This window comes from Mesoplodon densirostris, chromosome 17 (assembly GCF_025265405.1).
Source record: "Mesoplodon densirostris isolate mMesDen1 chromosome 17, mMesDen1 primary haplotype, whole genome shotgun sequence".
NCBI lineage: Eukaryota > Metazoa > Chordata > Mammalia > Artiodactyla > Ziphiidae > Mesoplodon > Mesoplodon densirostris.
The window spans coordinates 76,862,631-76,875,543 of NC_082677.1; the positions used below are offsets into that span (position 1 = coordinate 76,862,631).

The following is a 12,913-nucleotide window of genomic DNA, read 5'->3' on the forward strand; positions in this document are numbered from 1 at the left end:
GGAACGTCATGGGACTCAATGGAAGGAGTAGTTGTATTTGTTCTATAAAGTTGTTTTGTTTTTTGGTTTTTTTAGCAAGAAATAATGTAAACTAAAAACATGCAAGAAAAAGTTCCATTTTAAAACATACATTTTATTTCTTAGACTACTCTCAAACTGAAGCTAAGCTAACCGACCACACCACGCACCCCTCACACCCCTGCCGGTCGGTGCCAGCGCTCAAGAAGCGCTCAAGCCCCGCGAGCGAAGCACAGGACAAGCAGAACTAAAGGGACATCGGCTTGACGATGCGACAATTTTCTCTCCTCGGATTTCATCTTCCCAACGTTCTATGAGAATTCAACACATTTCCTCTAATGTCGCTTATTCTTTTAAAGAGAAACTGTAAAGCTCTTTATCATGCTGAAATCTACTGCACGTTTACAAAAAAAACCTCAAGAGCCTTCTTACTTGAGCAAATCCATCAAGTGCCTGATAAAGTCTCCTTGACCGAGCAGCAAGTACCGCCGCATGGCCTGCATGTGGTCCAGCAGGCTGTACTTCTTGTTCAGAACGTCCAGTAGGTACTTGCTGGTCTCAAAATAAGCCGCGTCAATTTTCCCCTGAAATGCATTTTCCAAATCTGTGAAAAAATCTGCAGCTGTAAAGAACAAAAGGGAAAAGTACACATACGTACATAATCTGCATTTTACGAAGGAGGAATGAGACTCACACACACAGAAGTCACCCCACACCCGCTCACAGCTTCTCTGACAGCCCGAGGGCGCAGTCAGGAGGGCTTGTTTGTTCTTCGGAATAACGGTCCCATTAAGAAAAACCTATTTTAGTACTGCTGCTATTGTAATTATACACTACTGCGGAGAAACTAAGGTGTCCACAGTGAGGAAAACGTAGTTTTCTGTAGAAGGGGAGGTCTGATGGTGCAGTAATGTGAGGACGCCCGGCGCCGAGCTGACCACGGTCATATTGCGGGGATGGGGGAGGGGGAGGGGCAACATACATTTCTGTTGATCTACGTCACTTTAAAAATGTCAATATCCTCCCCCCGAAGTGTTCTTACTGTACCAGTGCTTGATTCGTGAAGGGTTTTCACGCCAAAGAAAAGGTCTGATGCCAACCAACGGCAGCCAAAGCGCCTCAGAAGACACACGACCCAGAGCCTGCCGGCCAGTCTCTGTTCCTGGAAACAACAGCTCCCACAGGAAAACATTTACCCTTAACTCTCTAGGCTCACTTTTAAATTTCCAAAAATTTTCACATATGAGAAATATAAATGTGACTTTTCCCACTGCTTTTTGTATCATTACCAGCAGTCCTTCCGAGTCCGCGTCTCCCATCCTCCCAGCGGTACTGACAGCCAAAACAACCTTGCTCCACAGAGGGGAGCAGTGGAGGGGGAGAGTCGCCGACTGAGGCCCAGCGGTCTCCTGCACAGCCGCCACGTGCCGGGCGCTGGGCGCTCAGTGGTGCTGGCCTCCCCCGCAGGCCTCCACAGCAGGCAGGGCACTTGTCCTCCCTAAGTGCTATCTCCTCCGGCCACGAGGGAAGCGTCAAAAGGCATCAAAACAACTCTTCACCTGGCTCTCCCTCCTTCTTCTACCTTTTCAACACAGGTGTTTCCAAAAATTCTGTACGGGGACCTCCATATCCTAAGAACTAACCTGGCACCTCTGAATCCCTAAAACGTTTACGCAGAATAGTGCGTGTCAAACACACCTGAGACGGGGAGCCAGAGGGGCGAGAGGGAGACGTGTCTGGCCCGTGGCTGCAGCCGCCGCCTTGCCCTGGAGCCCTGGCCTTAACTGCATGGCAATACAGGTGCGACCACATCTCCCATCAGCCCTGACCTTGATCTGGATTTTCAGTACAACTCCAGCACATTCTGGAATCTCCCCTAGTGAGTCCTCTCAGATGCTGAAAATCAAGCTGGGCCAAAAGGAACACAAAAAGGTGCTCAACATCACTAATCATCAGGGAAATGCAAATCAAAACCACAGTGAGATTATCACCTCATGCCTCTCAGAAGGGCCACCATCAAAGTCAGGAAATTACAAGTGTTGATGAGGACATGGAGAAAAGGAAACCCTAGTACAGCGTCAGCGGGAATGTAAACTGATGCAGCCACTGCGGAGAACAGTATGGCAGTTCCTCAAAACATTAAGAATAGAACTACCATACGACCCAGCAATTCATATCCAAAAAGGAAATGAAGTCAGGATTTCAAAGGAATCTCTGCACTCCGTGTTCACTACAGCATTACTGACAAAAGCCAAGACATGGAAACAACCAAAGTGTCCACGGACATATGAAAGGATAAAGAAGATACAGTGTACATATCCAATGGAACATAATTCAGCCTTAAAAAAGAAGGTACTTCTGCCATTGGTGACAACATGGATGGACCTGGATGACATCATGCTGAGTGAAGTAAGCCAGACAGAGAAAAGAAATACTGTATGATCTCACTTACATGTGGAATCTAAAATAGTGAAACTCATAGAATCAGAGCATAGAATGGTGGCTTCCAGGGACGGTGGGGAGGGGGAAACGAGAAGGTGAAGGTCCAAGGGTACCAAGTTTTGATTATACAAGATGCACAAGCTCTGGAGACCTGTATATACCAGATGGCACAGTGCCTACAGCTGGCAGTACTGCACTGTGTACTTCAAGCACGTTATCTGTACACCTCATTTCATATATCACTTTCTACCATTTACTACTTATTGATTATTTCACTTTATTGTACATTTAATCTCCATTCCTAGATCATAGTTCATGAAAAGCATCATCATGGTGAATTCATACCGTCTTCCCTATAGCTACCACAATGCCTCACACAAAATAAACTTGAATGAGTCAAGACAACAGTATAAGTAACAAATGTAGCCAAGACCGGACAGCTGTCCGTGTAAGTCAGCCACACAGAGAATACATGAAATTACTGAGGATGGGGCAGGCGGCCAATGGGGAAAACGGCAGAGAGGACACTAGTCAACGAGGGAAAACCACAGAACGGGTAACGCAGTGCGGCCTTCTGAATACATAAACGCTGGGAATCGTGCTGATTTCTGACCAAGCCTCTGAGTTCATTAGCAAGTGCTTCCTTTATTTCCTTACTCTGGCATACTGTCACTGCATCATAAAAAAAGTAACACAAGTTACCAAGGAGAGTAAAATAGCTACACCTAGTTATTGTTTAACTGCATAAGAAAGGAAATTCAAAATTTACACAGTAATAGATATTTTATATGTACCACACTGTGTATTAAGGTATCTTGGAAAATAATTCAGAAAACCTGTCAGTCCTATTGAACGAAACATACTTCAAGCAAATATACAGCCCTGTCGCCAGCACCGTCCCCAGCGGCACCCCGACCACCGTCACCATCACCACCATCGTGCCATCACATTATCACCACCATCGTCGTCATCATACCGTCCTGGGGTGATTCTGCAGACTTGGTCACAGCTATCATCTTTGTAGTGGGCGTCTGGTCATGACAAACCTGGTGCAGGAAATTTATCGATTTTCCTATCAAAAGGACCTAAAAAAAGGAAAATATTCTAGAGTTACCTTTATTCAAAATTAAAACGATCAAACATCCAAGCACTACAAATATTCATAAGCAACAAATTATTCTATTGATTAAAAACTAAATGTAAGAACATCTGGGATAGTATCAAGTGAATTCCAGGAACTGAAAAAATCGTTATTAACAAACACATATTAATACGTTGAGGCAGTCAGTTAACATATACTTCACCTCAAGAATGTAAATCCTAAAATGCCACAAAACTGTGTGTAACTGAAGAATGGTTTTGTCACCGGCTGCAGGTTAACACAGCATTAGCACATCACAGTCACAGCAGTCCCCCCCCACCTTCCTGGACTGGTCCATCGTCATGAAGGACGGGATCATCGACTTCCTCAGGGTGTACTTGTCGTGCCACAGCCGGTCTGTCTTCACTGTTGGATCTGATGCTACGAAAAACTGAAAGGAAAGAGGCAGTGAAACATTAAAAAGTGGTATTTATGGCAAAATATTAGCTAACAGCAACATCAAGAAATAAGTAATTCTAGGAAGCAAAATTCTCCAGATATTGGGAGGCTTACCATTTATACAATGAATCTTATTTTAAGAGGCATTTTGATAGATCTCCCTAAATGGAATCACTCATTCCCCACTTTTTAAAACCAAAATATACTGAAAATAAGATAAACTTTTTCTTGAAGACATGTGGTCACCCTTGTAAATATAATACCAATCACAGCCTCTGCTGCGTACATCACGGATCTGAGTGTGAGGCCTGCCTAATGCACACGGACTCTTCCCACCACCTCAGGAAAGGCACACGAGCCTCTGGGGCTGTTTGAATATTCAGTTCAAGCCAATTCAGAGTCTTCCTCTCCTGCTTCCACCAATCAGCTGCATCTCCTCCTGCCGCTGCGCCGCCGCCTGCAGAGGCCCCAGGTCCACCCGCAGCACTGCAGGAAGCGACCTTCGCGTGGCGCTCTCCCGAGAACCATTGCGCTCAGAAGCTTCCCCTGTTCACTTCCTCACCTTCCCTAACCCCGCCCACCGGCCTGTTCCCTGACATCCAAAAGGGTACATACGGGTGTTAAGGAGAAAACTAGGCTGCTGTTGTGTCCAGCTCGTTTGCTACTACACTGAGGCCACTCCCCCTTCTCAGGCATAGTCCTAACAGACTTGTGCTTTTATTTCTATAAACTCGATCTCTAAGAGCAGAACTGCTGAGTCAAAGTAATTTCTAATTTTTATAAACAACGCCAGATCTCCCTTCCAAACGGCCCTGTCAACTGACCCTCCCACCACAGGAGGCTCTACATTTCTGCATCCTTGCTCGGTTTGAATTTTGCCAATCAGGCAAAATCATGGTTGCTTGTACTGTTCTTTTACTGACAACAAAGGAAGTTGGGCCTATTTTCATAATGCTGATTACCACATGATTTTCTCCTGTGAATTGTCTTTTCATATCTTCATCCCATCTTTCTACTGTCTTTTTCTTACCAATACACAGAGGCTCTTTGTTATATAAGGGAGAGCGACCATTTGTGAATCATTAAGAATTACAAATGTTTCCAAATTAATGATCTGCCACTGTTTACGCTCTGCTCCATGTTTTGTCTTTTTCTTTCTGGGTCATATTGGTGACTGTCTTCCTTTATGGCTTCTGGGTTTCCTGTCTTCCTAAGAGCTCCCCATCCTAGATTACGGAAATATTCTCCACAATTTTAGTAAGCACACTGGGCCCTCTGTATCCACGGTTGGGCGAGTCCACGGATGCAGAACCCAGGGATGCGGGTAGGGTGGGCACCACACCATTTTACACAAGGGACTTGAGCATCTGCAGACGTTTATCTGCGAGGGTCCTGGGAACAATGCCCCATGGATACCGAGGGGTAGCTGTATTCCCGCTGCGCTGTTCTCGTTCCTTAGATCTTCCGTCCCTGCACACAGTAGACACTGGGGTCTGTTTCCTTCTGGGCTGCATTTTCTCTTTACTGGCCAGGCCAGCACCCCTTATGTAATACAGCACCCTTTCCTCTGAGCTAGCGTCCTCACCAGGAGCGATCATTACAGTCACTTACATCGAAAGATTAAAAGGGGGAAAACTGACTCCACCAAGAGACGCTGAGGAGTGTCTGATAGTATGTTTACACCCGTCCATGGCGACTAGTTAGATGGACTGGAGCGCATCGGGTGCTTCGATCCATCTCGGTTACTATCCCTCCTGGCGTCCCGTTGCCCATCCTGGGAGGGTGGAGTGCCTTGAGCTGACGCTGCGTCCTTCAGACTCCACGCGAGGTGCCTTCCCTGCTGCTGGCCTGATCCAGGCTCTAGGTTCCTAAGCGTTCATTTCTCCCCCGACCTAGAATCAGCAGCTTCTCCAAGGAGCCCCAGTCCCTTTTAGGAGAAATGGCATTTGGACCACAGCCTGAGTACTTGGCAGTACTTTAAGTCAGCAGCTGGATGTCTGAGACGCAGCACTGGCCTCGTTACACGTGGCAGCTTGGTCCTCCCACTGGACTGTAAAATCCATTTAAGTCCTAACATACCTAAATGCCTTTTTGTTGATTTTTACATAAATTCCAAATCACCAATTAGTGAATAACACACAACCCTGGCTACAAAGGTGTGTCTGTAGATACAAAATGGATTTAAAGAATTTAAAAAATATTTTTAGCAAATATATAGCAATATAAAATTAATAGCTTCCTAGCAAAAAGTAAATAACCAAAATAAACCTAAGGAAGGGGCTTGAGAAACAGAGGAGGGAGGGAGAGAGAAGACTCTAAAAAGAGCAGTATCTGTAGAAGAAATCAGAAATGGAAAGACATGGGGCCTACTAAACTGTAAAAAAAGCTATCTTTCTTATATTATTATAGACCACAGAAGAATGTGCGGTACCTGTTTACTTAATGAATCTCGTTTAACACAAGCTAATCCTGATAAAAATAATGCCCCAAATGGAAACTACAGACCACTTTCATTTGTGAATACAGATGAAGAAAGTCTGAGTGAAACATTATCCTTGCGTTACTGGAATAAAGTATTTTGGGGCACAACATATTTCTAATACACACTAAATGTGTAAAAATGAATTACAGAATATTATCATGCAGTCATTAAAAATGAAGTCTGGGAATTCCCTGGCAGTCCAGTGGTTAGGATTCAGCACTTTCACTGCATGGCCTGGGTTCAATCCCTAGCCGGGGAACTAAGATCCCGCAAGCCACGTGTCATGGCTGGAAAAAAATTAATTATTAATTAAAATGAAGTTTGTTAACTATTAGAAGGCATTCTGAGAATCTGATGAAAACTACAGATTTTATTCCCAGGGAAAAAATGCTTATATCCACAAAATACACAGTTTTATGTGCTATTCAGGAGTTTCAGAGATCACATTTTAAGAAGTCTTGGTATAGAAGAATAATGTTTAATGGCATGAAATTATTTTCTTTATTTACTTCAAATAAAAATAGAGGTTACAGGACTTCCCTGGTGGCGCAGTAGTTAAGAATCCGCCTGCCAAGCAGGGGACACAGGTTTGAGCCCTGGTCCAGAAGATCCCACATGCCGTGGAGCAACTAAGCCCATGTGCCACAACTACTGAGCCTGCGCTCTAGAGACCGCAAGCCACAACTACTGAGCCCACGTGCCGCGGGCCCGTGCTCCGCAACAAGAGAAGCCGCCGCAATGAGAAGCCCACGCACTGCAACGAACAGTAGCCCCCGCTCGTCGCAACTAGAGAAAGCCCGTGAGCAGCAACGAAGACCCAACGCAGCCAAAAATAAATAAATAAATTTATTTTAAAAAAATAGAGGTTACAAAATACTATGCGTGGTATGATACACACACACACAAAAATATATAAGAATACACTGTAAAAAAGGGATATACAAAAATATTAACAGAGGTTATAGGTTCATGATGAGATTCAACAAATTTTAATTTTCCCCTCTGTGCTTACACACTCAAAAACGTTTTAATTGCACATTTGTAAATCAGAAAAACATACTGTTCAAAAGAACTGAGTAATTCAAGCCAATGAGTGAACATATGGTACAAGTAAGAATTTTTTTAGAAACAGTTTTCCCAAGGCGATCAACTAAAAAAGATTTTTTTTTTTCCTGTTCACGGAAATCTGCTCCCAAGGGTAACTATTTAAGGAAACAAAATTTCTCATCATGTTAAGGTCTTATATTTGATCCTTGTATTTGATCCTAGATGGTATTGAGCCATCAAGGATCAAATACAGCCGGTTTCCTTTAAGTAGGCATCTGAACAAATGCCAACATTTTTATGACCATGAGGATGAGATTGCTACGTTTATTTCCAACTCATATTCTTATCTTTAGATATCAATTTAAATTATGAAAGTATTTATTGAGATTGCTTTTCGACTTGTTTTGATGTATATTCCCTCTCTAGTTGTAAACACGTAACTAACAACTGCTTTCAGTACGATTATAACGAGGCTATCAGCACGTTAACATCAACTCGAATCAGCCCTGAGAGAAATTAGTGTCACGGGCTCACCATGAACGATCTAAGAGGTTACCCAGTCACCACAGTAGGTCCGCTCTGTGGCTTGCCATTCAACAGATTAGATTAACTGCATATAAATTGTTATTGATCTGTTATTCACTTCAACAGAAGAGCTAGTTTCTACAGACAACACACTAATTCATCCTGGTAGTTGGAGTACAGCTGGATTTTTATCAGTATGAACAATAAGAAAATTTAATTTAAAAGATAAAGAGCTCAGGCATTCAGTCATCTTTAGAAGTTATGAAAGCATCGCTTCATCTAAGGGCAAAGTAGCACTCAATCACCCTACTAGCAAACACCTAGAAGCAAACACCGAGAGGCCTGGGCATAATTAATCTTGCAAAACATGTAGTTACAGAGGAGAAGAATCAAGGTCAGAATATAAGTGCAACATGCTTTTATTCTACTGATGCACTTTCCACTCAAGGCTCTTTAATTTTCACCACTATGTCAAACACAGAAAGAAGTGAGGGAAAATATAAAGCATAATTGAACCATGATTTCTCATGAAGTGCTGGACAAATGCCAAGGCCTTCCTGCTAAAAACAGAAATGAAGAGGGTAATTTCCTCAGCAAGCGACTTATTTTTCTAAGACCAGACCATTCATTCAGACCACAAAGGACCCCAACTTCAACGGGTCAACAGGCAGGCCGCCACCAAGAGACCCCCTCTGGCCATGCGGAGAGAAGCCGGAGGCTCTGGACCAGGGGAAGGCCAGAGGGAGCTGACCAGGCAGACTGGCAGACGACAGCTTTCAGGGGTGGGCGTGAAAGTGCCAAAGTGTAAGATAGGTACATGGTCAACCTTTAAATCCAATAATTCCTAGCAAGAGTGTAAGAGGAACAAAATAAGGAGAGTGCTGAAGGCATCCACAGAGATAGTCCAAAAAGCAGCCCCTGCATTCTCTCTAGTTAGTGCACTGACCTTCCGATCCAAGGACGCAGATTTGGGAGCATCATCAGAGCATTTCAGCTAACATTTGATTGCTGTCTGAAATTTTTCTAATTTTGAAAGCAAGAGTGCTGACTTTTAACTTTTCCCTTATTTTCCTGTTCCTAGTTGAAGGCCCCAATCCTTTATAGCTCTGACAGGTTTATCCAAAAGGAAAAAATATAAAACAAATGAACACTGAGCTATCATGTTCTTACCTTGAACACACTGGCATAATTTGTTTACCTCTCTCAGCTTACCGGGGAGAGAACCCATGTGAGCCACTAAATGCCTCATGATAGAGTTTCCCTAGATAGTCCTTGGAGCAAAATGAAAAACTCTGGTTTCCTTTTACAGTTACTACTTTGTAAGAACCAAAAATAATTAGAAACTTCTCCCCAAACACTGAAACTACTTTCTACACTAATCATTCAGTGCATCTGTAAAATCTTTTTTTTTAACTGAGCTATAGTTGATGTACATTATTATATAAGTTCAGGTGTACAACATATTGAATCACAATGATTAAAAGTCCATTTACACTTATTATAAAATACTGGCTATAGTCCCTGTGCTGTACAGTATATCCTTGTAGCTTGTTTTTTTTTTTTTTTTTTTTTTTTTGCGGTATGCGGGCCTCTCACTGTTGTGGCCTCCCCCGTTGCGGAGCACAGGCTCCGGACGCGCAGGCTCAGCAGCCATGGCTCACGGGCCCAGCCGCTCCGCGGCATATGGGATCCTCCCAGACCGGGGCACGAACCCGTATCCCCTGCATCGGCAGGCGGACTCTCAACCACTTGCGCCACCAGGGAGGCCCTAGCTTGTTTTATACATGACCGTTTGTACCTCTTAATCATCCACTTCTATCTTGCCTCCCCCTTCCCTCTCCCCACTTGTAACCACTGGTTTGTTCTCTACATCTGAGTCTGCTTCTCTTTTGTTACATTCACTAGTTTGTTGTATTTTTTAAGTTCCGCATATTAGTGATAGCATACAGTATTTGTCTTTCTCTGACTTATCTCACTTGGCATAATGTCCTCCAAGTCCATCCACGTTGTTGCAAATGGCAAAATTCCATTCTTTTTATGGCAGAGTCGTGTTCCATTGTGTGTATATGTACCTAATCTTCTTTATTCATTCATCTGTTGATGGATACTTAGGTTGCTTCCATATCTTGGCAATTGGAAATAATGCTGCTATGAACATCGGGGTGCGTGTATCTTTTCAAATCAGTGTTTACGTTTGTTCAGGTATATACCCAGGAGCGGAATTGCTGGTTCCTACGGTAGTTCTACTGTTAATTATTTTCAGAGCCCTCCACAGTGGCTGCACCGATTCACACTCCCAGCAACAGTGTACGGGGCTCCCTTTCCTCCACGTCCTCGCCAACGTTGGTTATTTCTTGTCTTTTTGATGATGGCCATTTCTGACAGGTGTGAGATAATATTTCATTGTGGTTTTGATTTGCATTTCTCTAATAATCAGTGATGCTGAGCATCCTTTCATGTGTCTGTTGGCCATCTGTATGTCTTCTTTGGAAAAATGTCTATTCAGAGGACATCTGTAAATTCTTACAGGGCTCTGGTCTTGCCTGCCTTTGCACTTAATCCTAATACAAGGTAAACAAAATAAAAGCTGGATACTAATCCCTGCACCACTGGACTAAAGGATCATATCTTTTTAACAATTAAAAGAAAAGTCCAGTCTTCCCTGGTGGTGCAGTAGTTAAGAATCCGCCTGCCAATGCAGGGGACACGGGTGCAAGCCCTGGTCCGGGAAGATCCCACATGCCACGGAGCAACTAAGCCCGTGAGCCACAACTACTGAGCCCATGTGACACACTACTGAAGCCCGCACACCCTAGAGCTCGTGCTCCGCAACAAGAGAAGCCACCACAATGAGAAGCCCATGCACCGCAACGAAGAGTAGCCCCCCGTTCACCGCAACTAGAGAAAGCCTGCGCACAGCAACGAAGACCCAACACAGACAAAACTTAATTAAGTAATTAAAAATAAATAAATAAAATAAAAGTAAAATCCCAACTGGTGGACCCAGAGGCAGTTTTAATGACGCCACAGAAATAGCAAAGCTCAGAGGCCACCTGGAAGTTTTTCTTTCAGATAAAAGGACTGAAAACTCATCCTTGGGTTGCAAGCCAGTCAAACCCAGAGGCAGCCAAGGTGGGACACTGAGCGTCGCTCTGCAGCAGGAGGGGGAGAGAAAAGCCTCCCGGGAACCAGGTAAACATGGGCGTTTCAAAGAGCTTCCTGGAAGGAGCACAGGATGAAGCCACGTTACACAGGAAGTGAGCTCTGCAGAGCCGTCGACAAAGACCAACAGGAGCTGCACGCAGGGAAGTCACTGGGGAGGAGTGGACGGCGGGCCAGAGAAGCAGGTCCAGGAGCCCCGACGGGCAGACAGCGGCAGACACGGCCCCGGCCCCACTCCGGTCACATCCGCCAGTGAAGCCATCTGGCCCTGGGCTTTTTTTGTGTGTCTGTGTGTGTTACGCAGGCCTCTCACTGTTGTGGCCTCTCCCGTTGCAGAGCACAGGCTCCGGACGCGCAGGCTCAGCGGCCATGGCTCACGGGCCCAGCCGCTCCGCGGCATGTGGGATCTTCCCGGGCCGGGGCACGAACCCGTGTCCCCTGCATCAGCAGGCGGACTCTCAACCACTGCGCCACCAGGGAAGCCCTGGGCTTTTCTTTACTGGAAAGGTTTTCAGAGCACTGATTTATTCTCTTTACTTGTTATAGGTCTATTTAGATTTTCTATTTCCCATGAGTCAGTTTGATAGTTTGTGTTTCTAGGAACTCTCTCAGGTTTTATCTGGCAGAATCGACAAGTTAATTCTAAATCTATATGTAAGTAGAAATGTGCAGAAACAACAAGGACGATTGTGAAAAGAGCTGCTCCTACCAGATATCAAACTTTAAAGCTATGTTTAAGTATTACTGATAAAGAAATAGCAAACCAAAAAAAAAAAGAAAAAAATAGTCCAGGAGACTCGGGTGTAAATGGGAATTCAGTATACAATAAAACATGGCAAAACCAACATTTGGAAAGCATCCGTCAAGCCTATGATTCTCGGTACTATTCTTTCACCTAAGACTGAAATAATGTGAAAACAAATGGTTGAAGAAAAATAATTAAAGGGAAAAAGTGCAATTACAGATACAAGATATCCAAATGTATAAACCCATCCCATGATTCAACTCTTAAAAAGTCAGACAAATCCACAGGACAAATGGGGAAACAATACAAACAGCAATTAGTACGACAAATAAAAATAACCAATACACATGAAAAGCCAGTCAATCTCAATAGTAACCAGTGAAACACAAATACATAAATACCATAGGAGACATCACATCTCATACATTAGATTAAAAACACTTTTACTCAGGTTGGGTAACACGAAGTGCACACAGGAAGGAGGAATAAGCCGACAGGGGCGCATGGGGTGTGGGGACCGGGAAAGCCACCCAGCGCTCGAGACGGAGTCAAACCTACAGCTGTGCCCTCCCCACAGCCGAGCCAGCCCATCTCCCAGGACTGACTTCAGAGAAGCTCATAAACACTCCCAGGGAGGCACATAAAGTGGTGTTCACTTTAATAACGTGGGTAAGATTTAAAACTAAAAGAACATAATCTGCTCGGACAGGAGAGCTGTTGGGCAAAAGGGCTGTGTCCAGGCAGCAGGTTACAAGCCCAACGCTGCAGGGGAGGCCTACAGGGCACTCTGGGGGCCTCCACAGCACACACGCACATGTGGATGCCGTGTGTGTCCCCAAAGCACAAAACAGTACCACCTACGGTCAGATCTGCTGCCATGATTGCTTACGTGCAATTTCACCCGCGAAAAACCAGGTGAAAACAGGAGCCCAGCCACACGGGCCACACGAAC

General features: G+C 44.4%; 1 protein-coding gene across 2 annotated transcripts in view; it reads right to left on the reverse strand.

The window, feature by feature from the left end:
• The window catches only part of TUBGCP3 (tubulin gamma complex component 3), a 61,307-nt gene that overhangs the window by 23,688 nt on the left and 24,706 nt on the right, over window positions 1–12,913 (reverse strand). The window contains exons 12-14 of one of the 2 annotated variants that reach the window (XM_060079600.1): window positions 3,882–3,992; window positions 3,437–3,545; window positions 451–622 (exon numbers count right to left, since the gene is read on the reverse strand). In XM_060079600.1, coding sequence (XP_059935583.1) covers window positions 451–622; window positions 3,437–3,545; window positions 3,882–3,992 — 392 coding nt within the window. Of the gene's footprint in view, window positions 1–450; window positions 641–3,436; window positions 3,546–3,881; window positions 3,993–12,913 lie in introns of both variants that reach the window. The other variant, XM_060079599.1, reaches the window with a different exon arrangement.